Raw genomic sequence first — 24,013 nt, forward strand, 5'->3', positions numbered from 1 at the left:
GAATAAAATGGTAAAATCTGTCCATTTGGTTGCCCACGTTTGAGGTTACAGTGGGGCAAGCAGAGAATCAGACAGGAATTTAATAAAGATATTTTGAAAATGAATGCACCACAGTAGGGCTTCATATATCCTGTGTGACTGGGAAAATATGCACATGTATGGGAGAGACCCAGGAGAACTCAGAGAAAAGTAAAAGTGAAGGTAGGCTTGAGAACTGACTGAAATGTTTATTGTGCTCCCCATTTCACACGCAGATTGATTGATGGATTAATTGGTCGGCTGAGTGTAGAAGCTTCACAGGCTTGAGGTTTTTAAAAACAATCTCTGGCCAAACCATTGCCTGATCACTAAGATATGCAGATACAGGGGTGACTTAATAGGAATCCAGAATAAAAAATAAAAATAAGAATAAAAAAATTAAACAGAGAACTCAGCAGCTGCTTGCCATGAGATGACAAATTAAAATGCTAAAGCCAGGCAATTCTCCAGAAAAAATTCATATAATTAAAATTAAAACAAAATCTAGAATTGCTATAAAACACTATCTAAAATATCTACTTTAAAACCAAAACTTATGACACAACAAAATGGGGAAAAAAAAACCCTGGCAATAGAAAGTTACTCTGAATGGGCTCAAATGTTATATTTAGCAGACAAAGCATTTAAAGCAGGTGTTATAAATATGTTAAAAAAATTAAATAAAAACTATATTAAAATAATTAAAGGAATATGTGATGATCATGTTCAGCTAGGTATTATCCCTGGAATTCAGGGCTGCTTATTTTTTTTGCTTTTTTTTTTTTTTTTTGTAGAGACGGTGGTCTCACTATCTCACCCAGGCTTGTCTTGAACTCCTGGCCTCAAGCAATCCTCCCATTTCAACCTCCCAAAATGTTAGGATTACAGGTGGTGTGAGCCACCATGCCCAGCCATTTTACAGTCAAAAATCATCAATGTAATTTACATATTAGCAAACTTTAATGAAAAATCATTTGATCATTTCCATTGAAGCAGAAAAAGCATTTGAGAAACCCCAACATCCATTCCTGATAAGCACTTGGAGAAAACTAGAAATGAAAGAAAATTTTCTCAACCTTATAAAGCACATTTATAAATATGATGCTACAGCTAACACCATATTTAACAATGAAAAACTCTCTGAATGCAGTAGCTCACACATGTAATCCAAGTACTTTGGGGGGCTGAGGCAGGATGATCACTTGAGGCCAGGAGTTTGAGGCCAGCCTGGGCAACAGAGGGAGACCCCTGTCTCTACAAAAAACTAAAAAATTAGCTGGGCATGGTGGTGCATGCCTGTAGTCTCAGCTACTTGGGAGGCTGAGGTGGGAGGCTTGCTTGAGCCCGGGAGGTTGAGGATGCAGTGAGCTATGTGAGAGAGCAAGACTCCATCTCTAAGAAGCAAGAAAGAAGGAAGGAAGGCAAGAAGGAAGGAAGGAAGGAAGGAAGGAAGGAAGGAAGGAAGGAAGGAAGGAAGGAAGAAAGGAAGGAAGGAAGGAAGGAAGGAAGGAAGGAAGGAATGAGGGAAGGAGGGAAGGAGGGAGAGAGGGAGGGAAGGAAGGAAGGAAAGGAGGAAGGTAGGAAGGCAGGAAGGGGAGAGTGAAAGAGAGAGAGCGAAAGAGAAGAAAGAAAGAAAGAAAGAAAGAAAGAAAGAAAGAAAGAAAGAAAGAAAGAAAGAAAGAAAGAGAGAGAGAGAGAGAGAGAGAGAAAGAAAGAAAGAAAGAGAAAGAAAGAAAGAAAGAAAGAAAGAAAGAAAGAAAGAAAGAAAGAAAGAAAGAAAGAAAGAAGAAGAAGGAGGAGGAGGAGGAGGAGAAAGGAAAGAAGGAAGGGCTCCCCTTACACACACACACACACACACACACAAACATACACACAAACAAGATATACACAAGATGAGGAAGATAGGAATGTCTACACTCACGCTTTTATTCCACATTGGACTGGCGGTTCTAGGCAGTAAAGTCAGGTAAGAAAATGAAGAGGCACAGAGTCTGGAAAAGAAGAAGTAGCACTCTCTTTATTCATAAATGACATAAATACTCGTTTAGAAAATTAGATGAAATCTTCAAAAACCTATTAGAACTAATAAGCACATTTATCAAGGTAGAGAACTACAAAGTCAAGATACAAAAATTATTTGTGTTTTCATATATAAGCAATAAAAAAATTGAACATTGAAACTAAAAATATCATTTACAAGAGCATAAAATACGAAGTACTTAGGGATAAATCTAACAAAACACATGAAAGGTCTTGTGTTAGTCCTTTTTCGCACTGCTATAAAGAACTATCTGAGACTGGGTAATTTACGAATAAAAGAGGTTTAACTGACTCACAGTTTTGCACGGGTAACAAGAAGCATGGCTGGGAGGCCTTAGGAAACTTACGATCATGGGCAGAAGTTGAAGAGGAAGCAAGGACCTTCTTCACATGGAGGCAGGAGTGAGAGAGCGAAGGAAGAAGTGCCACACACTTTTAAGCAAGCATATCTCATGAGAACTCACCCATTATCAGAAGAACAGCAAGGGGGAAATCGGCCTTCGTGATCCAATGACTTCCCATCAGGTCCCTCCCCTGACCCATGGGGATTACAGTTTGATGTGAGATTTGGGTGGGGACACAGAGCCAAACCATATCAGACCAGTACACTGAGAACTACAAAATATTGCGGTGAAAAATTAATGAAGACCTAAGTAAATGAAGAGATATATCTTAACTGGTTCAAAGACTTGATGCTATTAAGGTATCATTTATTCCCAAATTGATGTATAGATTCAATATAATACTAGTCAATATCACTGGTTTTTCTTGTAAAAATGGACAAGAAAATGCTATATGGAATATGAAATATGAAAATGAAAAGTACCTAAAATATTCAAAACAACTCTGAAAAAGAAGAATGAAATTGAAGGACTACTACTACTTTATAATCAAAACACCATAGTATTGATGTAAAGATAGATAAATAGATTGTGGAACAAAATAGAAAGTGTAGACATAAACCCACACAGGAATGGACAACTTATTTTTATTTTCAAAGATGCAAAAGACAGTGCAGAAATGGATAGACTTTCTTAAACAAAATAATTGTATATCCATATGCAAAAATTAAAGTTGGGGCCATATATCATACCATAAAACTCAACTCAGAATAGACCAAAACTCCAATTGTAAAATCTAAATTTATAAAATTTCTGGAAGAAATGATGGGAGAAAATCTTCACAATGTTGGTTTATGTGAAGATATCTTAGATATGACATAAAAAGCACAGTCCACAACATAACAAATTGTTAAATTTATTTCACCAATAGTAAAAAGGTGCTCCTCAAAAAACAATGATAATAGAATGGAAAGAAAGCCACAGACTGGGTAAAAACTCTTTTCAAAGCGTGTATCTGATAAAGTACCTATATCTATAATATATAAAGAGCTCTCAAAATACAACAATAATAACACAAACAACCAAATTAAAAATGGGCAAAACATTTGAACAGATGTCAAGTAAGCACATCAAAATATGTTCAACATCTTCAGTAATTGGGGGAAAGCAAACTAAAACCCAGTGAGACACCACTACATACCTATTACAGTGTCTACAATTTAAAAAGTCTGACCTTACCAAGTGTTGTGAGAATATGGAGGAACTAGAACACTCAGATGCTCCCAGTTGAAATGTAAAATTGCACAGCCACTTTGGAAGACAGTTTTTTAGTTACTTAAAATGCTAAACATATACATATCATATGGTCCAGCCAGTCCACTACTATGTATTTAGCAAAGTCTAAAGAAAATATATGTCCATGTGTTGTGGTTTGGATGAGGTTTGTTTGTCCCCATTAAAACTCATGTTGAAATTTGATCCTCAATGTGGCAGTGTTGAGAGGTGAAGCCTGGTGAGAGGCGTTTGGGTCATGGGGACAGATCCTTCATGAACGGCTTGGTACCATTCTCATGGTACTGAGTTCTTGAAAGGCTGGATTTCTTCTCTGAGAATGCATTAGTTCCCATGAGAGTGTGTTATAAAGCCAGGATGTCTTTCAGGTCCTCTATCTTCACATGTGTCTGCTTCTCCTTTGGCCTTCTCCACCATGTTTTGACTGACACATGACCCTCACCAGAAGCCAAGCAGATGCTGGCATCATGCTTCTTGTACTTCACAGCCTGCAGAATTGTAAGCCAAATAAACTTATTTTTTTTATAAATTACTCAGTCTCAGATATTCTTTTACAGCCACACAAAACAGATTAAGACACCATGTGAACAGTTTTACCTGAATGTCTGTTGCCACTTTATTTGTAATACCCCTAAACTGGAAACAACGTAACTGCTCATTAATTGATGAAAGGTTAGTTGTGACATATTCATACAATGGAATATTACTCAGTAATAAAAACGAAGGAACTATTGATACACCCAATGTGAATGAATCTCAGAATAATTATCTGAGTGAAAGAAACCAGAAAAAATACATGGTATATCTGATTGCATTGATATAAAATTCTAGGAAATGCAAATTAATGAAAAAGAATAGAAGTCAGTTCAATGACTGCATGAGCATAAGAAGTAGTGAGCAGGGTATGAAGGATGAATGACAAAGGGTCAAAACAAAAACTTTTAGGGGTGATGAATACATTCATTATCTTGAATGTAGGGATGGTTTTACAAGTCTAAATGTATGTCAAAACATCAAATTGTACACTTTTTAAAACACATATGGTTTATTACATTACAATTATACCACAATAAAGCTGTTAAAAAATGATCATAAGTGAACTTTTATTGATAACAAAAGTGTTCTTGAACTGGATAGTAATGATGTTTGTACAACTGTAAACATTTCCTATAAGTCATCTCAATTTAGAGTTACAATGGGTGATCTTTTTGGTGTATTAACTACAATGTAACAAAAAAGTTTAAAAATTACTAGATGTATTTTCCCTTTCCTTGGTGATTTAGTAGGCCGGATTTTATGCTATGACTGGGTATGGGGGGTGGTGGTGATAAGTCAGAGAACTGGTCTTATGAAAGGTAAGAGAATTTGAAAAAGCTGTATGCAGAATGGGAGAGAGTAGTTACTGAGGAAACACAGAAAGCTTTTCAGGGACCACATAGGGCCCAGGTGAAGCACATAGTAAGTACTCCATAAATACCAACTAAAAGAGAAAACGACGCATAAACTTACTTATATAACTAACACTTATTGAGCACCCACCATGTAACAGACACTCTGTTACAGATATTATTATTATTATTATTATTATTATTTTTTTTTTTTTTTTTGAGGCAGAGTCTTCACTCTGTCGCCCAGGCTGGAGTGCAGTGGCACCATCTCGGCTCACTGCAAGCTCCGCTCCCGGGTTCGTGCCATTCTCCTGCCTCAGCCTCCCGAGTAGCTGGGACTACAGGCGCCCGCCACCGTGCCCGGCTAATTTTTTGTATTTTAGTAGAGACGGGGTTTCACCGTGTTAGCCAGGATGGTCTCGATCTCCTGACCTCGTGATCCGCCCGCCTCGGCCTCCCAAAGTGCAGGGATTACAGGCGTGAGCCACCGGCGCCCGGCCCTGTTACAGATATTATTTAATTTCAATTAATTTCTGCTTCATTCCCTTAGTATATGATATGGTTTGGCTGCATCCCCACCCAAATCTCATCTTGAATTGTAGCTCCCATAATTCCCACACATTGTGGGATGATGGACCCAGTGGGAGGTAATTGAATCATGGGGGCAGGTTTTTCCCATGCTGTTCTTGTGATAGTGAATAAATCTCACGAGATCTGATGATTTTATAAAGGGGAGTTTCCCTACGCATGCTCTCTTGCCTGCCACCATGTAAGACATTCCTTTGCTTCTCCTTTGTCTTCTGCCATAATTGTGAGGCCTCCCCAGCCATATGGAGCTGCAAGTCCATTAAACTTCTTTCCTTTATAAATTACCCAGTCTCAGGTATGTCTTTATTAGCAGTGTGAGAACAAATATAGTATACTACAATGTTCACTTTTTAAAACCTCAGTGGCTGTTCTAGTATTAATTACTATGTAAAGTGAACATCTCTATTTAGGTATCTGCCTTTGAGCATTTTATCTTAATGTATTAGTTTGTTCAAATATATAATCCCACAGGCATGTATTATAATCCAATAACCTAACCAGTCTCTCTCCTAGAAATCCATTGGTTTTGATTCAAAAAAAAAAAAAAAAAAAAAATGTCAATCCTTTAGCTGTAACTTTTCATCCACCCCTAACTTTTCCAGGATGAATAGGAAAAAAGTGTTAAATAATTGTATATGTTAGCACTCCCACTTCCTGTTACCACTAACCACTTGTTCCCAGCAAAAACACGATTCCTTTAAGATCTCTGGATCTCACACTTCTGTGCAGTGGGGATTTGGGGCCTCAGGGTTGAGAAGGGCAGACAAGGACCCTGATTTCAGGGGTTTCATTATCTTCTGAGGGAGGCATACAACAAGTAAAGAATCTTCAACTCTGATGAACGTGCAGTGTGATAGAATTCAGTGGGCTCTGATGGCATGTGGCAGGAAACTATAACATTGTTCAGGGGGTACGTTCTACCCAAGTGAGTGACCAGTAAGTTCAGGTGTGAAGGCTGAGTGGCAGTTAGCTGAGTAGAAGGTGGTTGGCCGCTGACTGGAAGCTGAGTGGAAGGTGGGTGACGAACTGTCCAGGCAGTGGAGCAGCATGTATGCATGAGGTCTTGTGAGCTTGAGAGAGCATGGGGCATTCAAGGAACATAGTTCTTCCCTGGCCCCAGTAGCAGATCACAGAGGATATTGGCTTACCTGGCTCACCCCCTTCAAAACTATGAGGGCACCATCTGCTTAGTGTGAGTAAGTTAAAGAGTATGGGCACAGGATCAGACCACCTGGATTCAAATCCCACCATACCCTTTGCTGGCAATATGACTTTCAGCACATGACCTGAGATGCCTCTGCAAGTGCTTCTGCTTCTTCTGCTGTGGATTAGGAAAATGATGTCAACTATCTCATGTCAGAGGATACCGCATAATGGTCCTGTGAGGATTAAGTTAGGTGTCAGGCAAAAACAGACACTTCGAGCAGTTTTTCTCTACAAATTGTCTCCTGATCAATTATATACTCTCCTTAGCAGATTTAAGTTTGAAACGCACGGGCAAGCAAAGCCCAGGAAATGTATCTAGTACCTCTGTATTAAAGAGAATGACATTATTATTAAAAGAGAGTATTTGTGTAAAGAAAGGATAAAGATGTAGTTTTGAAAATTGGTTTCAATAGAAAACAGTAAAAAAATACTGGCCGGGCATGGTGGTTCACACCTGTAATCCCAGCACTTTGGGAGGCTGAGGCAGACAGATCACTTGAGGCCAGGAGTTTGAGACCAGCCTGGCCAATATGGGAAAACTCCGTCTCTACAAAAAATACAACAACAACAACAACAACAACAACAAAAAGAAAACAGTAGCAACTATTAATCCAATATAGATATTAATCCAACTATATCAATAATCACTTTAAATGTCAGTGGTCTAAAATCATCAATGAAAAGACAGAGTGGGCTGGGGATGGTGGCTCACACCTGTAATCCCAGCACTTTGGGAGGCCGAGGGGGGTGGATCACCTGAGGTCAGGAGTTCGAGACCAGCCTGACTAACATGGTGAAATCCTATCACTAATAAAAATACAAAAATTAGCCAAGAGTGATAGTGCATGCCTGTAATCCCAGCTACTCAGGAGGCTGAGGCAGGAGAATTACTTGAACCCGGGAGGCAGAGGTTGCACTGAGCCGAGATCATGTCACTGCCCTCCAGCCTGGGTGCCAGAAAAGACTCCATCTCAATGGAAAAAAAAAAAGAAAAGACAGAGTGGATCAAAATTAGGACACAACAATATGTTATCTACAAGAATCCACTTTAAATATAAAGACATGAATAGAATAAAAGCAAAATGATGGATAACAATGTACTATGCTAACACTAATTAATAAAAAGCCAAGCTTACTATATCAGTTGCAAACAAAACAGAATTCAGAGCAAGGAAAATTATCAAGGATAAAGAGAATGCATTCCATATTGATAAAGGGGTCAATTCTCCAGAAGACAATAATTCTTAATGTGTATATACCTAACAACAGAGTATCAAAATATGTGAGGCAAAACCCGATAGAACTACAAGGAGAAATAGATGAGTCCACTATTGTAGTTGGAGACTTTTACATTCGAAGAGAATGTAATTGACAATTTCAGCAGGCAAAAAAATTGGTTAGGACATAGTTGAACTGAACAGAACAATCAACTGGATCTAACAGACATTTATAGAAAACTTATCAAAAAATGGCAACTTACACATTCTTCTCAAGCTCACATGGAACATTCACCAAGTCAGATCAAATTCTTTGCCATAAATCACATCTTAGCATATTTAAATGAATAAAAATTACACAAAGGCCGCAATGGTGTCAAAATAAAAATCAATAACAGAAAGATATCTGGAAAATTCCCAAATACCTGGAGGTTAAACAGCACACTTCTAAATAATACACGGGTCAAGGAAGACATATCAAGAAAAATTTTAAAATATTTTGAACTAAATAAAATGAAAACACAACAAAATTTGTATGATGCAGTGAAAGCAGTGCTTATGGGAAAATTCACAGCATTGAATACATCTATTAGAAAATAAGAGAGATCTAAAATCAATGATCTAAGTTTCTACCATAGGAAATTAGAAAAATAAGAGCAAATTAAATCTAAACTAAAAAAGAAAAAAATAATAAAAACTTAAGAGTAGAAGTCAACAGAATTGAAAACAGTAAATTAATAGAGATAATCAACAAAACCAAAACCTGTTTGTTTGTTGAAAGGTCAATGAAATTGATAAACCCTTAGTAAGGATAACAAGAGTAAAAGAGAAGACACAAATTACTAATTCCAGAAATGAAATAGGGGCCTTACTATTGATCTCATTAACACCAAAGGGAAAATTAGGAATATTATGAACAAGTCTAGTCCACAAATTTGATAACGTAGACCAAATGGACCAATTTTTCTAAAGACACAATCTACCAAAACTCACTTAGAAGGAATAGACAGCATAAATAGTTCTACACCTGTTAAGGCAATGAAATCAATAATTAATAATCATCTGGAATCAAGTTTCAAATAATCTTCAGAAATCAAAGTGCAGCAAGCCCAGATGGGTTCACTGGTGAATTTAACCTAACATTAAAGGGAAAAAATTATACCAATTTTCTATAATCTTCTCCATAAAATAGAAGCAAAGTAAATACTTCCTCACTCATTCTAGAGTCCGACATTACCCTAATACTAAAATGAAGGATGTTACAAGAAATGGAAATACAGACCAATATCCATTATGAACATAGATGCAAAAATCCTCAATAAAGTATTAGCAAATTGATTCCAATAATATTTAAAAATAATTATACACCCATAACCAAGCGGGATTTATTCCAGGTATGGAAGGCTGGACCAACATTTGCAAATCAATTGATGTGATCCATCACATTGAGAGGCTAACGAAAGTGATGTGATCATAAAAATAGATGGAGAATAAGCATTTGTCAAAATCTAAGACCAACTAACAATAAAAACACACAGCAAACTAAGCATAGAGGTGAACTTCCTCACTGTGGAAAAGAATAACTACACACAAAAAAATCTACAGTTAGCATTATATTTAATCACAAGAAACTAGATGTTTTCCCCCTAAGATCAAGAACAAAACAAGGATGTCCATTATCACTACTCTTTTTCAAATTGTTATTGGAAAATTTTGCCAATGCAATAAGACAAGAGAAGGAAATAAAAGTTATACAAATTGGGAAGGAAGGAATCAAACTGTCTGTCTGCAGATGACATAATTATGTAGGTTGAAAATTCTAAAGAAGCAGTAAAATAAGTCTTGGAACTAATCAGCAATTATAATGAGGTCACGGGATACAAGTATAATATACATAAGTTAATTGCTTTCTTATATACTCACAATGAAATATTTCAATTTGAAATTTAAAATACAATACCATTTACATTTTCAGTAAAAAAATAGGTATAAATCTACCAAAATATGTACAGGATATATATAAAGAAAATGACAAAACCCTTCTGAAAGAATTCAAAGAAGAACTAAACAGTTGGGGAAATATTCCATGTAAATAAATAGGAAGACTCAATATTGTTGAGCAATCAAGTTCTTCCCAACTTGATCTATAGATTCAGTGCAATTCTAATCAAAATCACAGTAAGTTATTTTGTCAATATTAACAAACTAATTCTAAAGTTTACATGGAAAGGCAAAAAATCAGAATAGCTATGAAAGTATTGAAGAAGAACAAAATTGGAGGACTGACATTACCCAACTTCAAAACTTACTATAAAGCTACAGTAGCCAAGACAGTTTAGTACTGGCAAAAGAATAAGCAAATAGATCAAGAGAATAGAATAGAGAGCCCAGAAATAGACTCATACAAATATAGATAACCCATCTCTTTTTTTTTTTAAAGACATTTATTCAGCATCACGATCAGACTATTACATTTAGCAATCAACAGCATGGGTGCAAAAAAAAAAATCTACATTAAAACCCTTTATTGGAATGCTTTACACTTTCCACAGAACAGAAACTAAAATAACCTGTTATACAATTAGTCACAAATACAGTCCTCGAGTTTTTTGCCCATACACATGAGTATTTGTCTAAAACATGTCTTCTTTGTAGCAGCTAGGCCCTGCCACCACTGTGCTTGGCTGAGTTCACAAATCTGTTGTAACCTGTAGCTTCCCTGTCACTTCTCTGGCTCTCCTCTCCTGCTAAGCTTTGTTTCCTAATTAAAATCTTCTGCCACTGCCATAGCTACTGCTGCTGCTGGAACCGCCATAGCCACCTTGGTTTCATGGTTTTGCAAAGTATTGGCCTCCACCGCCATAGGGGCCAGAGCTTCTGCCTCCAAAATTTCCTCCCTTCATGGGTCCAAAATTTGAAGACTGATTGTTGTAATTGCCAAAATCATTGTAGCTTCCACCACCTCCAAAATTGCTTCCATCATTACCAAATCCATTATAGCCATCCCCACTGCCACCATATCCACCACCACGATGGCTGCCACCAAAGCCACCACGACCACTGAAGTTTCCTCCACGACCGAAGTTGTCATTCCCACTGAAACCACCTCCACAACCACCACCAAAGTTTCCAGAACGACTTCGACCTCTTTGGCTGGATGAAGCACTAGCCATCTCTTGCTTTTACAGGGCTTTCCTAACTTCACAGTTGTGGCCATTCACAGTATGGTATTTCTGAATGACAATCTTATCCACAGAGTCATGGTCATCAAAGGTTACAAAGGCAAAGCCCCTTTTCTTGCCACTGCCTCGGTCAGTCATGATTTCAATCACTTCAATTTTTCCATACTGTTCAAAATAATCTCTTAGGTGATGTTCTTCAGTGTCTTCTTTAATGCCACCAACAAATATCTTTTTCACAGTTAAGTGGGCACCTGGTCTTTGAGAATCTTCTCTTGAGACAGCTCTCTTTGGTTCCACAACTCTTCCGTCCACCTTGTGTGGCCTTGCATTTATAGCTGCATCCACCTCCTCCACAGTGGCATATGTGACAAACCCAAAGCCCCTGGAACACTTGGTGTTTGGATCTCTCATTACCACACAGTCCGTGAGCGTTCCCCATTGCTCAAAATGGCTCCTCAGGCTCTCATCGGTTGTTTCAAAGCTCAACCCTCCAATGAAGAGCTTCCTCAGCTGTTCGGGCTCTTTAGGAGACTCTGACTTAGACATGACGGCAGGGAGAAGAGAGACTTTACCGATGCTTCTTCGGCGGCGTCCACGGGCAGAAAGGACAGATAACCCATCTTTTACAAAAGAAAAAAGGTAATTCAATGGAGAAAGGACAGACTTCTCAATAAATGAACTGCTTGCATGCAGTTCTACATGCAAAAAAATGAATCTGGATATAGATTTTACATCTTTTATCAAAAGTAACCCATGTAATTGTTAATATGTAAAACACAAAATTATAAAACTTCTAGAAGCTGGCAGGGGAAAAAATCTTGGTGACCTTGGGTCTGACTATTATATTTTGGATGTAATATCAAATATACAGTCTCTGAAAGAAAAAATTGATTGCAGGCTTTATTGAAAATAAAAACTGCTGTACAAAACACACTCTTAATGAACAGTCTGGGAGAAAATCTTTGCAAAACACATAACCAATAAAGTACTAGTATCCAAAATACACAAAGACCTCCTAAAACTTAACAATAAAAAACTAAACAACCAACTTAATAATGGGCAAAATATAGGAACAGATACCTCACCAAACAAAATATACAGATAGCACATAAGCATATAAAAAGATGCTCAATGACATATGTCTTTAGGGAATTGCAAATTGAAACAATGATAAAAAGCCATTATAAACTTATCAGAATGACTAAAATTCAAAACACTGTAAAATGCTCGATGTGGAGCAACAGAAACTCTCGTTCATTGCTGGTGGGAAGGAAAAATGGTACAGCTACTTTAGAAATCCATTTGGCAATTTCTTAGAAAATTACACATATTCATACCACAAAATCCAGCAATTGAACTCCCAAATGAGATGAAAATTATATTTACACAAAAATTTGTACACAAATATTCACACCAGTTTTATTCATAATTGCCAAAACTTGGAAGTGGCCGGTCTTAGTCTATTTTCTGCTGTTTATACATAATAGCTGGACCTGGGTAATTTATATGAAAACTAATTTATTTCTTACAGTTAAGGAGGCTGAGAAGTCCAAGGTCAAGGGGTCACATCTGGTGAGGGCCTTCTTGCTGGTGGGTACTCTGCAGAGTCCTAAGGCAAGGCAGAGCATCATATGGTGAGAAAGCTGAGCAGGCTAGCTATGATCTCTCTTCCTCTTCTAAGCCACCAGTCCCATTCCCATGATAACCCATCAATTCATTAAGCCATGAATAAATTAACTAATTCATGATGGAAAAGTCCTCATGACCCAATCCTTTTTTTTTTTTTTTTTTTAAAGACGGAGTCTTTCACTGTCACCTGGGCTGGAGTGCAATGGTGCGATTCTGGCTCACTGCAACCTCCGCCTCCTGGGTTTACGCAATTCTCCTGCCTCAGCCTCCCGAGTAGCCGGGACTACAGGTGCACACCACCACAACTAGCTAATTTTTTGTATTTTTAGTAGAGACAGGGTTTCACTATGTTAGCCATACTTGTCTTGAACTCCTGACGTCATAATCAGCCCATCTTGGCCACCCAAAGTACTGGGATTATAGGCGTAAGCCACCACGCCCAGACCCAATCACATCTTAAAGCCTCCCCCGCTAGTACTAGTACTGCCACACTGAGGATTAAATTTCAACATTTAAGTTTTGGAAGTGACAAATATTCAAACCATGGTACAGCCAAAATATCCTTCAATAAGTCAATGAAGAAACAAATTGCGGTACATCAATATGATGACATTTTATTCAAGGATAAGAAATGAGCTATCAGGCCACAAAAAACATGGAGGAAACTTAAATACATATTGCTTAGTTAAAGAAGTCAGTCTGGGCTGGGTGTGGTGGCTCGTGTCTGTAATTCAAGCACTTTGGAAGGCCAAGGCGGGCGGATCACAAGGGCAGAAGATCGAGACCATCCTGGCTAACACGGTGAAACCCCGTCTGTACTAAAAACACAAAAAATTAGCCAGGTGTGGTGGCACATGCCTGTAGTCCCAGCTACTCGGGAGGCTGAGGCAGGAAAATCGCTTGAACTCAGGAAATGGAGGTTGCAGTGAGCCGAGATCGCACCACTGCACTCCAACCCCGGGTGACAGAGCAGAGCGAGACTCAGAATGAAAAAAAAAAAAAAAAGGAAGAAGCCAGCCTGAAAAGGTTTATATATGGCATGATTCCAACTATAGGACATGATATGGAAAGAGCAAAATGTTCAGTAGTTGTCTGAAGTTTGTGGGGAAACAGGGAGTGGTGAATAAGGGATTTTTAGGGCAGTGAAACTATGCTGTGTGATACTGTAATGACGAATACCTGTAATATATTTGTCAAAAGCCATAGACGTGTAGAATACAAAGAACAAACCCTAATATAATCTATGAAATTTAGTTAATAATCATGTGTCAATATTGGCTCATCAATTGTAGTAACTGTACTACAGTAATGCAAGTGTTAAAAATGGAGGAGGAGAGTGTGTGGGGGTATTTGGAAGTTCACTGTACTTTCCACTTATTTTTCTGTAAGCCTAAAACCTGTATAAAAATCCTCTATTAACTTTGAAATTAAAAACTAATTGGCTTTACTACAATATCTATTTTTGAGATATTTGGTGTTGGTGAAGTAAACTTTCATGCATTCCACAAATTATGAGTGCTTGCTATATTCCTGCACCATGCTCTCTGTTCCTAGGTTTTTTCATCTAAAAAATGGGGATAATAATAGCAACCATCTCATAAATGATGAGAAGCAGTTTAGACCATTTGAGTTAGCATTCCCTTCTCTGTTCTTAGTGTCCACTGTGTTTACTTCAGTTATGGTTTTCCTGACAATAACCCAGTAATTATCTGTTTATCTTTGTACTTTCATTAATCTGAGAAGTCATCCATATATGTGATAGAGCCTGTGTCACATGTGACTCTAAAATTTGGCATACAGCCTAGAACCTGGTGTCCAGCAGATGCTCAATAAATAATTATTTATGAATGTGGATGATTCCTATTCTGATCATTGCCCAATAAAACATAGCTATTATTTTATGAGCTATTTATTAGTTGGGAAAATTCATGATAAATTAATGAATACAGGCTATTGCTGTCCTCAGATTATCTTTACTTAGAGAACGTCTTTGTAGTTGATCATTGCTGTTTTCAGGAACTCCTAGTACCAGTACATTCTGGGCTTTCTGGACTTTTTTTTTTTTTTTTTTTTTTTTTGAGATGGAGTTTCGCTCTTGTTACCCAGGCTGGAGTGCAATGGCACGATCTTGGCTCACCGCAACCTCTGCCTCCCGCGTTCAAGCGATTCTCCTGTCTCAGCCTCCCGAGTAGCTGGGATTACAGGCATGCACCAACACGCCAGGCTAATTTTGTGTTTTTGGTAGAAACGGGGTTACTCCATGTTGGTCAGGCTGGTCTCGAATTCCTGACCTCAGGTGATCCACCCGCCTTGGCCTCCTAAAATGCTGGAATTACAGGCGTGAGTCACCGCGCCCGGCTCCATTCTGAACTTCTTAATGAATAATTTCGTAATATTTATAGGTAAATATGTTCCCCTTAGCTCCTAAGCTGACCTCACAGTTGGGCTTTATTTGGTAATACTCTGAAAATTTATCAAATACAAAATGACTGATTTTTAATGTAGGTTCTCAAACTGTTTTTTAATTTTTATTTTATTTTTAATGGATACATGAAAATTGTATATATTTTGGGAGTATGATGTGATGCTTTGATACACATATACATTGTATAAGGATCAAATCAAACTAATTAGTATTAGTATATCCATCACCTCAAATGCTTGTCATTTCTTTGTGATGAAACATTTGGCCAAATCCTCTCTTCTAGCTATTTTGAAGTATACAAGACACTATTGTTGACTACAGTCACCCTGCTGTCCAATAGAACACCAACATTTATTCTTTCTATCTAACTGTAACTTTGTATTCGTTGGTTTTATCTGTTTTCATTTTGTGTCTGTTTGTTTCACTAGAGAAAGGTTTGAAAGTATATGCCTGATAATTGTTTTCTTTTATAGGGTAAAGATTTATTTGATTCAGGCTTACACTGATGGAATTAAGAATGTGAACTCAAAGATGAAAGCAGGTATCATGCACAAGTAAACAGCCTCACATTAACACAGAAAAGGTGGCTCTCCCGTTTTTGTTCTACTGACTGCGCTACTCCTTCTCTGCTTCTCTGGTTTGCTTTCTCTGTGCCCAGTCCTTAGGATTCCCACTGTACTCTGCACAGATTACAGTTCCTTTTTGTTTGTTTGATTTTGTTTTTTTGAGACAGAGTTTCGCTCTCGTTGCCCAGGCTGGAGTGCAATGGCGTGATCTCGACTCACCGCAACCTCTGCCTCCTGGATTCAAGCAATTCTCCTGCCTCAGCCTCCCAAATAGCTGGGATTACAGGCAGGCAGCACCACGCCCGGCTAATTTTGTATTTTTTAGTAGAGAGGAGGTTTCTCCATGTTGGTCAGGCTGGTCTTGAACTCCCGACCTCAGGTGATCCGCCTGCCTTGGCCTCCCAAAGTGCTGGGATTACAGGTGTGAGCCATCGCGCCCGGCCTACAGTTCCTTTTTAAAGTCCCTTTTCATTGATGTGTTTTACCTCCAAAAAGAGATCATGAAATCCCTGATTATGAAAGGCCGTGTTTTATTGATCATGGTATGTTCAGGGTACAGATTACTTCTGGAAATATGGTGTGCATAATTGAGTGTTTGATGTTTTAATAAATTAATGTATTGTAGACTGCAGAAAGGAAAAATAATGGATGCTACTTTTATAGCAACGTTTATATGGCTTTTTTTTTTTTTTTTTTTACAAAAAGCTGCACATATTTAATGTATACAACTTCATGTGTTAAGAGACCCATGAAATGATCACAACATCATCACTCTCAATGCCATAATCTTATCATTCACCTCTGAAAGTTACCTCCTGTCCTCTTTGTTTTTTTTATTTTCCTTTTCATGGTGAGAACACTTAATGAAGATTTACCCTCTTAGCAAACTTGAGCATAAAATCATAGGTTCTGTATTATACACTAGACCTACAGATGTTATTTATTACACATAACTGAAACTTTGTACCCCTTAACCAACACCCCCCCTCCATTTCTCCCTTCCCTCAGCCCCTGGCCACTACCATTCTACTATCTGCATCTATATGTTTAACAATTTTAGATTTCACATACAGTACAATTGAGATCATACAGTATTTGTCTTTCTGTGATCTTATTTCACTTAGCCTAATGTCCTCCAGGTACATCTATGTTGTCACAAACAGCAGGATTTTCTTCTTTTATAAGGCTGAATAGTATTTCATCATCAACAGACACTGAGGTTGTTTTCATATATTGGCTACTGTAAATAATGTTGCAATAAACATGGGAATACAGTCATCTCTTGGAGATCCAGACTTCAATTACTGTGATTTTGATTCCTATCCAATTTTCTTAACACCATGTGTCAAAGAGACCATCTTTCCACATTGTGTAGTCTTGGCGCCCAGTAGATTTATTTTTGAGCTCTCTATTCTGTTCCATTGTTCTATATGTCTACTTTTATGCTAGTACCATACTGTTTTGATTACTGTAGCTTTGTGACACATTATGGAATCAGGGAGTGTGATAACTCCAGCTCTGTACTTGCTCAAAATTGCTTGGCTATTCAGGGTCTTCTGAATTTTAGGATTGTTTAATCTGTACAAAAATGCCATTGAGATTTTGATAGCGATTGCATTGAATCTTTAGACATTTTGGGAATCATGGACATTTAATAATATCAATTCTTATCAATCCATGAACATGAGGTATGTTTCCATTTATTTCTGCTTTTTAAAAAATTATTTGTGAATGTTTTGTAGTTTTCAGTGTAAAACCCTTTTACCTCCCTTACCTACATTTATTTGTTTTTATTTTTGAGATGGAGTTTTGCTCTTGTTGCCCAGGCTGGAGTGCAATGGTGTGACCTCGGCTCACCACAACCTCTGCCTCCCAGGTTCAAGTGATTCTCCTGCCTCAGCCTCCCCGAGTAGCTAGGATTATAGGCATGTGAGACCATGCCCGGCTAATTTTGTATTTTTAGTAGAAACGGGGTTACTCCATGTTGGTTAGGCTGGTCTCAAACTCCCAACCTCAGATGATCTGCCTGCCTCAGCCTCCCAAAGTGCTGGGATTACAGGCATGAGCCACCACACCCGGTCACCTACATGTATTTCTCAGTATTTTACTTGTTGTGCAATTGTGATACAAATTGTTTTCTGAAATCTGCTTTACAGATAGGTCATTGTTTTGGTTCATACAAATGTAACCATGGATTTTCGTATCTGTGAGCGTCCTGAAACCAATTCCCCATGAATACTGAGGAATGACTGTATTATGTTAAACAGGAGAGCCAAGAGTGGACATCCTTGTCTTGTTTCTCATCTTAGGAGTAAATCTCTCAGCTTTTCATCATTGAGCATCATGTTAATTGTGGGTTTTTCCTCTATGGCCTTTATTATATTGAGGTAAGTTCTTTCTATACCTAATTTGTTGAAAATATTTAGCATAAAAACATGTCTAATTTTGTCAAATGTTTTCTCTGAATCTATTGAGATGACAATGTAATTTTCATCCTTCATTCTATCCATGTGGTTTATCACATTGATTAATTTGCATAAGTGGAACGATTCTTGTATCACAGGCGTAACTCCTATGTGGTCATGGTATATGACTCTTTTAATGGATTTTGTATTTGGCTCGCTAATAATATTTTGAGTCTTTTTGCATCTATATTCATCAGGGATATTAGTCTGTAGTTTTCTTTTCTTCTGGTGTCTTAATCTGGCTTTCCTATAAGGGTGATGCTGGCCTCATAGAATGAGTTTGTAAATATTGCTTATTCTTCTGTTGCTTAGAAGACTTTCAGTAAGATTGGTATAAATTTTTTTAATGTTTCACAGAATTTATCTATGAAACCACCTGGTCCTGTATTTTTCCTTGTTGTGATATTTTTGATTTTTTTTAAATGTCATTATTTTTTTTTTGGTATGTCTGGGCTTTCTATTTTTTATTGATGCAGTCTCAGTGGGTCCTATATTTCTAGAAATTTCTCAATTTCTTCTGAGTTATCCAATTTATTAGCATTTAAATGCTCATAATAGTTCCTATAACTCTCCCTACCACCAGACATGGGATGTCTCTTCTTTCATCTCTGATTGTATTATTTGAATATTTTCTTTTTTGGTATTAGTCTAGATAAGGTTTGTCCATTTTATTTAGCTTTTCAAAAAACTCTTCAGGTTTTAAAATTTTATTGTTTTTCTATTCTCTATTTCATTTACTTCTGCTATAACCTTCACTATTACTTCCTTCTGCTAACTTTGACTTGTTTGTTCTTCTTTATCTAGTTTCTTAAGGGAGAAAGTTAGTTTACTGGAGCTCTTTCCTCTTTTTTCTTCTTTTAATAAATCATTTATAAGAGCACCCAGATTAATAAAGCATGCTCTTAGAGACTTACAAAGAGGCTTAGACTCCCATACAATAATAATGGGAGACTTTAACACCCCACTATCAACATTAGACAGATCAACGAGACAGGAAGTTAACAAGGATATCCAGGAATTGAACTCAACTCTGCACCAAGCAGACCTAATAGACATCTACAGAACTCTCCACCCCAAAGCAACAGAATATACATTCTTCTCAGCACCACATTGCACTTATTCCAAAATTGACCACATAGTTGGAAGTAAAGCACTCCTCAGCAAATGTAAAAGAACAGAAATTAAAACAAACTGTCTCTCAGACCACAGTGCAATCAAAGTAGAACTCAGGACTAAGAAACTCAATCAAAACCGCTCAACTATGTGGAAACTGAACAACCTGCTCCTGAATGACTACTGGGTACATAATGAAATGAAGGCAGAAATAAAGATGTTCTTTGAAACCAATGAGAACAAAGATACAACATACCAGAATCTCTGGGACACATTTAAAGCAGTGTGTAGAGGGAAATTTATAGCACTAAATGCCCACAAGAGAAAGCAGGAAAGATCTAAAATTGACACCCTAACATCACAATTAAAAGAACTAGAGAAGCAAGAGCAAACACATTCAAAAGCTAGCAGAAGGCAAGAAATAACTAAGATCAGAGCAGAACTGAAGGAGATAGAGACACAAAAAACCCTCCAAAAAATCAATGAATCCAGGAGTTGGTTTTTTGAAAAGATCAACAAAATTGATATACTGCTAACAAGACTAATAAAGAAGAAAAGAGAGAAGAATCAAATAGATGCAATAAAAAATGATAAAGGGGGTATCACCACCGACCCCACAGAAATACAAACTACCATCAGAGAATACCATAAACACCTCTACGCAAATAAACTAGAAAATCTAGAAGAAATGGATAATTTCCTGGACACTTACACTCTCCCAAGACTACACCAGGAAGAAGTTGAATCCCTGAATAGACCAATAGCAGGCTCTGAAATTGAGGCAATAATTAATAGCCTACCAACCAAAAAAAAAAAAAAATCCAGGACCAGACGGAGTCACAGCCGAATTCTACCAGAGGTACAAGGAGAAGTTGGTACCATTCCTTCTGAAACTATTCCAATCAATAGAAAAAGAGGGAATCCTCCCTAACTCATTTTATTAGGCCAAAATCATCCTGATACCAAAGCCTGGCAGAGATACAACAAAAAAAGAGAATTTTAGACCAATATCCCTAATGAACATCAATGCAAAAATCTTCAATAAAATGCTGGTAAGCCGAATCCAGCAGCATATCAAAAAGCTTATCCACTATGATCAAGTGGGCTTCATCCCTGGGATGCAAGGCTGGTTCAACATATGCAAATCAATAAACGTAATCCACCATATAAACAGAACCAAAGACAAAAACCACATGAATATCTCAATAGATGCAGAAAAGGCCTTTGACAAAATTCAACAGCCCTTCATGCTAAAAACTCTCAATAAATTCGGTATTGATGGAACATATCTCAAAATAATAAGAACTATTTATGACAAGCCCACAGCCAATATCATACTGAATGGGCAAAAACTGGAAGCATTCTCTTTAAAAACTGGCACAAGACAGGGATGCCCTCTCTCACCACTCCTATTCAACATAGTTTTGGAAGTTCTGGCTACGGCAATCAGGCAAGAGAAAGAAATCAAGGGTATTCAGTTAGGAAAAGAAGAAATCAAATTGTCTCTGTTTGCAGATGACATGATTGTATATTTGGAAAACCCCATTGTCTCAGCCCAAAATCTCCTTAAGCTGATAAGCAACTTCAGCAAAGTCTCAGGATACAAAATCAATGTGCAAAAATCACAAGCATTCTTATACACCAGTAACAGACAAACAGAGAGCCAAATCATGAATGAACTCCCATTCACAATGCTTCAAAGAGAATAAAATACCTAGGAATCCAACTTACAAGGGATGTCAAGGACCTCTTCAAGGAGAACTACAAACCACTGCTCAGTGAAATAAAAGAGGACACAAACAAATGGAAGAACATACCATGCTCATGGATAGGAAGAATCAATATTGTGAAAATGGCCATACTGCCCAAGGTAATTTACAGATTCAATGCCATCCCCATTCAGCTACCAATCACTTTCTTCATAGAATTGGAAAAAACTGCTTTAAAGTTCATATGGAATCAAAAAACAGCCTGCATTGCCAAGACAATCCTAAGTCAAAAGAACATAGCTGGAGGCATCATGCTACCTGACTTCAAACTATACTACAAGGCTACAGTAACCAAAACAGCATGGTACTGGTACCAAAACAGAGATATAGACCAATGGAACAGAACAGAGCCATCAGAAATAATACCACACATCTACAGCCATCTGATCTTTGACAAACCTGACAAAAACAAGAAATGGGGAAAGGATTTACTATTTAATAAATGGTGCTGGGAAAATTGGCTAGCCATAAGTAGAAAGCTGAAACTGGATCCTTTCTTTACTCCATATACAAAAATCAATTCAAGATGGATTAGAGACTTTAATGTTAGACCTAAAACCATAAAATCCCTAGAAGAAAACCTAGGGAATACCATTCAGGACATAGGCATGGGCAAGGACTTCATGTCTAAAACACCAAAAGCAACGGCAACAAAAGCCAAAATTGACAAATGGGATCTAATTAAACTAAAGAGCTTCTGCACAGCAAAAGAAACTACCATCAGAGTGAACAGGCAACCTACAGAATGGGAGAAAATTTTTGCAATCTACTCATCTGACAAATGGCTAATATCCAGAACCTATAAAGAACTCAATCAAATTTACAAGAAAAAAACCAACAACCCCATCAAAAAGTGGGCAAAGGATATGAATAGACACTTCTCAAAAGAAGGCATTCATACAGTCAAGAAACACAAGAAAAAATGCTCATCATCACTGGCCATCAGAGAAATGCAAATCAAAACCACAATGAGATACCATCTCACACCAGTTAGAATGGCAATCATTAAAAAAATCAGGAAACAACAGGTGCTGGAGAGGATGTGGAGAATTAGGAACACTTTTACACTGTTGGTGGGACTGTAAACTAGTTCAATCATTGTGGAACACAGGGTGGCAATTCCTCAAGGATCTAGAACTAGAAATACCATTCGACCCAGCCATCCCATTACTGGGGATATACCCAAAGGATTATAAATCATGCTGCTATAAAGACACATGCACACGTATGTTTATTGCGGCACTATTCACAATAGCAAAGACTTGGAATCAACCCAAATGTCCATCAGTGACAGACTGGATTAAGAAAATGTGGCACATATACACCATGGAATACTGTGCAGTCATAAAAAAGGATGAGCTCGTGTCCTTTCTGGGACATTGATGCAGCTAGAAACCATCATTCTCAGCAAACTATCGCAAGAACAGAAAACCAAATACTGCATGTTCTCACTCATAGGTGGGAATTGAACAATGAGATCACTTGGACACAGGAAGGTGAACATCACACACCGGGTCCTAATGTGGGGAGGGAGGACGGGGAAGGCATAGCATTCGGAGATATACCTAATGTAAATGACGAGTTAATGGGTGCAGCACACCAACATGGCAGCTGTATACATATGTAACAAACCTGCACGTTGTGCACATGTACCCTAGAACTTAAAGTATAACAATAAAAAAAAAAAACCATTTATTGTTATAAACTTCCTTCTTAGTGCTTATTTGGCTGCATGTTATGTTTTGCTGTGTTGTGTTTTGGTTTTCCTTTGTCTCTATATATTTTCTAATTTCATCTTCAATTTCTTCTTTGATGTAATAATTGTTTTAAAGTATGTTATTTAAGTTCCATGCACTTGTGAATTTCCTCATTTTCTTTTTATTGCTGTTTTCTAGTTTCATTCAGTTGTGATCAGAAAAGATACTTAGATTGATTTCAATCTTCTTAAATTTGTTAAGGCTTGATTTGAAATTCTACTATGAGATATCTTGGAGAATGTTCCATGTGCATTTGAGAAGAATGATTATTTTTGCTGCTGTTGGGTGGAATGTTCCGTATATGTGTGTTGGGTCTATTTTGTCTATAATATTGTTCAGTTCTATATTTCCTTGTTGATCTTCCATCTGGAGGAGAAAGAGGTTCTGATGTTCTAGTGTCCAGTAGGGTGATGATAGTTAACGGTAATATATTCTATATTGTAAAATAGTTAGAAGAGAGTATTTTGAATGTTCTCAATACAAAAAATAATCAATATTTGTTATGATGTATGTGCTAATTATCCTGATTTGATCATTACACAATGTATACATATATCAAGACATCACATTGCACCCCATAAGTGTGTACAATTATTAAACGCCAACTAAAAATAAAATATAACTTTAAAAAGAAAATCTTATGTCATTTCTAAAAATACAAAACACATAGTATGATGTGCTAGTGTAAGAATTTTATAAATTAATTTAATGAAATATAAAAATATGTTTAAATATTAAGATTGAAATATAAATAATAAATTTCATTATTTTTCCTTCCACCAATAATTCTATAAATGCTATGCTAAGTAAGTTTTATAACTGTCTTTTAAATTTTGTACCACTCAATTCATCTTGGTCACTACCAGTTGCCTGTTTGCGATTCTGGAAATGTAAACTTGTGAAAAAGAACAAGCTTTTGAAGTTTGGCAGACTGGGCCTGGGCTTTAATCCTAATACCTGCAATCTATTGCTATCCAACCTTATAAAATATAAAAACCATAACTACTTTTCACTGC

General features: G+C 37.2%; 1 protein-coding gene and 1 long non-coding RNA gene across 2 annotated transcripts in view; both read right to left on the minus strand.

Annotated features, from left to right (window-relative positions):
* Positions 1 to 2,935: 2,935 nt before the first annotated feature.
* LOC140710872 (uncharacterized) overlaps positions 2,936 to 24,013 on the minus strand; it is a 170,987-nt gene continuing 149,909 nt past the window's right edge. The window contains exons 2-3 of the long non-coding RNA XR_012092026.1: positions 12,803 to 12,882; positions 2,936 to 4,180 (exon numbers count right to left, since the gene is read on the minus strand). This is a non-coding gene — a long non-coding RNA (uncharacterized lncRNA). The remainder of the gene's footprint in view (positions 4,181 to 12,802; positions 12,883 to 24,013) is intronic.
* Positions 10,711 to 11,893, minus strand: LOC103231993 (heterogeneous nuclear ribonucleoprotein A1-like). Its single transcript, XM_073013689.1, has one exon. It carries the CDS (start codon positions 11,817 to 11,819, stop codon positions 11,274 to 11,276), a length of 546 nt encoding a protein of 181 aa, XP_072869790.1. The 5' UTR covers positions 11,820 to 11,893; the 3' UTR covers positions 10,711 to 11,273.

This window comes from Chlorocebus sabaeus, chromosome X (genome assembly GCF_047675955.1).
Source record: "Chlorocebus sabaeus isolate Y175 chromosome X, mChlSab1.0.hap1, whole genome shotgun sequence".
NCBI lineage: Eukaryota > Metazoa > Chordata > Mammalia > Primates > Cercopithecidae > Chlorocebus > Chlorocebus sabaeus.